The sequence below is a fragment of the Nicotiana sylvestris genome, chromosome 1 (genome assembly GCF_000393655.2).
Source record: "Nicotiana sylvestris chromosome 1, ASM39365v2, whole genome shotgun sequence".
Taxonomy (NCBI): Eukaryota; Viridiplantae; Streptophyta; class Magnoliopsida; order Solanales; family Solanaceae; genus Nicotiana; species Nicotiana sylvestris.
Genome location: NC_091057.1, coordinates 63,514,068 through 63,517,890, shown reverse-complemented (window position 1 = coordinate 63,517,890; position 3,823 = coordinate 63,514,068). Strand labels below are relative to the sequence as shown.

At 44.5% G+C, this 3,823-nt stretch overlaps 1 protein-coding gene across 1 annotated transcript; it reads left to right on the top strand.

Moving 5' to 3' along the window:
• The first annotated feature begins 2,331 nt into the window (after positions 1-2,331).
• Positions 2,332-2,919, top strand: LOC138870617 (uncharacterized). The gene has a single exon (XM_070148443.1). The coding sequence runs from the start codon at positions 2,332-2,334 to the stop codon at positions 2,917-2,919; it is 588 nt and encodes a 195-aa protein (XP_070004544.1).
• The last annotated feature ends 904 nt before the right edge of the window (positions 2,920-3,823 follow it).

Below are 3,823 nucleotides of genomic sequence, written 5' to 3'. Positions count from 1 at the left end.
GAGTAGGTCATTCGGTGCTGCACCACTTACGTGGAATGAGTTCTTAGTTCTCTTCTTGGAGAAGTTTGTTCCACATACCCGCATGGAGGAGTTGCATAGGTAGTTTGAGCAGCTACGCCAAGAGGGTGTGTCTGTGACCCAATATGAGATGAGATTTTCAGAGTTGGCTCGTCACGCGATCTGGTTGGTTCCCATAGAGAGGGAGAGTATTAGGAGGTTCATTGATGGCCTCAACTGTGGACTGTGCTTTGTCATGACTAGGGATATTGCATCAGGTGCTAGGTTTGATGAGGTGGTTGATATTGCTAGGAGGCTAGAGCAGGTTCGTAGTCAGGAGCATGAGGAGAGGGTGGCCAAGAAGCCTCATGTTTCGGGTGTTTTTAATGGTGTTTCTTCTGAAGGACATTCCCACACAGCTGGGGTCGCCCTAATAGGTCCGCTCAGATGGATCGTCTGGTTCATCGTGGTGCATCAGCTAGCCATAGTTCATACACTGCTCGTCCGGTTCAGTCATCTCTCAGTGCCCTCCCAGCTTAGAGTTCATCTCATGCTCCATCAGTTTAGGGTTCATCTATGCGAGGTCCTTCTAGTAGTTATTCTGGTTCTTAGGGTCTAATTTAGTACATGCCGCCATTGTCGGAGCGGGGTTGCTTTGAGTGTGGAGAGTTTGGTCATGTGAAGAGGCATTGTCCCCGTCTTTTAGTAGGTCCAGTCAGTAGAGGGGTCAGGCTATGACCTCCACCCCAGTTACTTCACCACCCACTCAGCCAACTCAGGGTAGGGATCATGCAGCTAGAGGTTGCCATAGAGGGGGAGGCTGATCAGGTGGCGGTCAGGCTCAATTTTATGCTTTCCTTGCCAAGCAAGAGGTTGTAGCTTCATATGCAGTGATCACATGTATTTTCTCAGTATGCCACAAGGATGCTTCCATATTATTTGACCTTGGTTCTTTTTATTCATAGTGTATCATCATATTTTGCTCCATGAGTCCTTAGTTTCACCTGTTCATTATCTATGTCGTGTGTATCAGTCGTGTGTGGTGACCATTGGGGGATTTGAGACAAGAGTTTATCCCTTATTGCTTAGTATGATTGATTTTAACGTGATTCTGGGCATGGATTGGTTGTTCCCATGTCATGCTATTTTGGTTTGACACGCTAAGACCGTGACGTTGGTGATGTTAGGGTTACTTAGGATTGAGTGGGGAGATTCTCTTGACTATGTCCCCAGTAGGGTGATTTCATATCTGAAGACCTAATAGCTAGTTGGGAAGAGGTGTTTGTTATATTTGGCTTTTGTGAGAGATGTTGGTATTGATACTCCTACCATTGATTTTGTTCTGATAGTGCGAGACTTTTCAGATGTGTTTCCTATAGACCTGCTAGGCATGCCACCCGATAAGGATATTGATTTTGGTATTGACTTGGTGCCGAGCACTCAACTGATTTCTATTCCTCTGTATCGTATGACACCAGCAGAGTTGAAAGAATTAAAAGAGCAATTTCATGAGCTTCTTAATAAGGTGTCCATTAGGCCTAGAGTGTTGCCTTGGGGTGCACCGGTTCTATTTGTAAAGAAGAAGGATGTTACCATGCTGATATGCATTGAGTATAGGCAGTTGAACAAAGTTACAATTTAGAACAAGTATCCTTTGTCGCACATTGATGAATTATTTTACCAACTTCAGGGAGCTAGACTGTTTTCCAAGATTGATTGGAGGTTTAGGTATCACCAGTGGAAGACTCGGGACTCTGGTATTCTGAAGACGACATTCAGGACCCGCTATGGTCATTACGAGTTCCTTGTGATGTCTTTTGGGCTGACTAACGCCCCAACAACATTCATGCATATAATGAACATTGTATTTCAGCCATATCTTGTTTTGTTTGTCATAGTATTTATTGATGATATCCTGGTGTACTCACGTAGCCAGGAGGAGCATGCACAACATCTAAGGATTGTACTACAGACATTAAGGGAGGAGAAGCTTTATGCTAAGTTCTCCAAGTGTGAGTTTTGGCGAAGTTTGGTGGCGTTATTGGGGCATGTGGTGTCCAATGAGGGGATCAAAGTAGATCTGAAGAAAATTGAGGTGGTTCAGAGTTGGCCCAAACCGCCTTTAGCTACTGAGATTCAGAGTTTTCTTGGCTTGGGCAGATATTAGCGTCACTTTGTAAAGGGTTTCTCATCCATTGCAATGCCTTTGATTAACCCAGAAAGGTGCCCCATTTAGGTGGTCTGATGAGTGTGAGGAGAGCTTTCAAAAGCTCAAGACTGCCTTGACCACCGATCCAGTTCTAGTTTTTGCCTTCAGCATCGGGTTCTTATACAATGTATTGTGATGCTCCTCAGATTGGTATATGGTGTGACTTGATGCATGAGGGTAGAGTGATTTCTTATGCTTCATTCCAGTTAAAGCCTCATGAGAAGAACTACCCAGTTCATGATTTGGAGTTGGCAGCTGTTGTTCATGCATTGAAGATTTGGAGACATTATCTCTACGGCGTGTCTTCTGAGGTATTTAAAGATCATCGGAGTCTTCAGCACTATGATATTACGATTTTGTATCATCCCACAAAGGCTAATATAGTGGTTGATGCCTTGAGTAGAAAGGCGGTGAGCATGGGTAGCCTTGCATATATTCTTGTTGGTAAGAGACCGCATGCATCAGATGTTACGGCCTTGGACAATCAGCTCGTGAGGTTACATGCTTCAGAGCCTAGTCGAGTTCTAGCTTGTGTGGTTTCTCGTTCTTCCTTATATGATCGCAATAGAGAGCGTCAGTATGACGTCGCCCATTTGCTTGGCCTTAAGGAAATGATTCAGCACGGTGATGCCAAGGAGGTTTCTATTGGATATGATGTGGTGTTGCGAATGCAGGGTCAGATTTGTATGCCCAATGTAGATGGGGCTATGTGAGTTGATTCTTGAAGAGGCCCACAGTTCATGGTATTTTATTCATCCGGGTGCTGCGAAGTTGTATCAAGACTTTTGGCAAAACTATTGGTGGAGGAGAATGAAGAAAGACATAGCAGAGTTTGTAGCTCGGTGATTGAATTGTCAGCAAGTGAAGTACGAGCATCAGAGGCCATGCGGTTTGCTTCAGAAGCTTGAGATTCCTGAGTGGAAATGGGAGCGTATCACCATGGACTTCGTAGTTGGGCTCCCATGAAATTTAAAGAAGTTTGATACTATTTGGCTATTTTTGGACCGGTTGACTAAGTCCATGCATTTTATTCCAGTTGGGACTACCTATTCTTCGGAGTAGTTGGCTGAGATATATATCCGCGAGATTGTTTGCCTTCACGGTGTACCAGTGTCCATTATTTTATATCGAGGCACGTAGTGCAACGAGAGTTAGGTACACCGGTTGAGTTGAGTATAGCATTCCACTCTCAGATGGACGGACATTCTGAGAGCACCATTCAAATATTAAAGGATATGCTACGTGCTTATGTCATGGATTTCGGCAGTTCTTGCAATCAGTTTCTGTCACTCATAAAGTTTGCCTACAACAACATTTACCAATCAAGTATTCAGATGACACCGTATGAGGCCCTGTACGGGAGGCACTATCGGTCTCCGATTGGTTTGTTTGACCTGGGTGAGGCTAGGCTATTGGGTACTGACTTGGTTGAGGATGCTTTGGAAAAAGTTAAGTTGATTCAGGATCGACTTTTCACGGCACAATCTAGACAGAAGAGTTACATCGATCTGAGGGTTCATGATGTTGCTTACATGGTGAAAGAGAAGGGGGTGTTATGAGGTTCAGGAAGAAGGGTAAGTTGAGCCCTCGGTATATTGGCCCTTTTGAGGTGCTTGA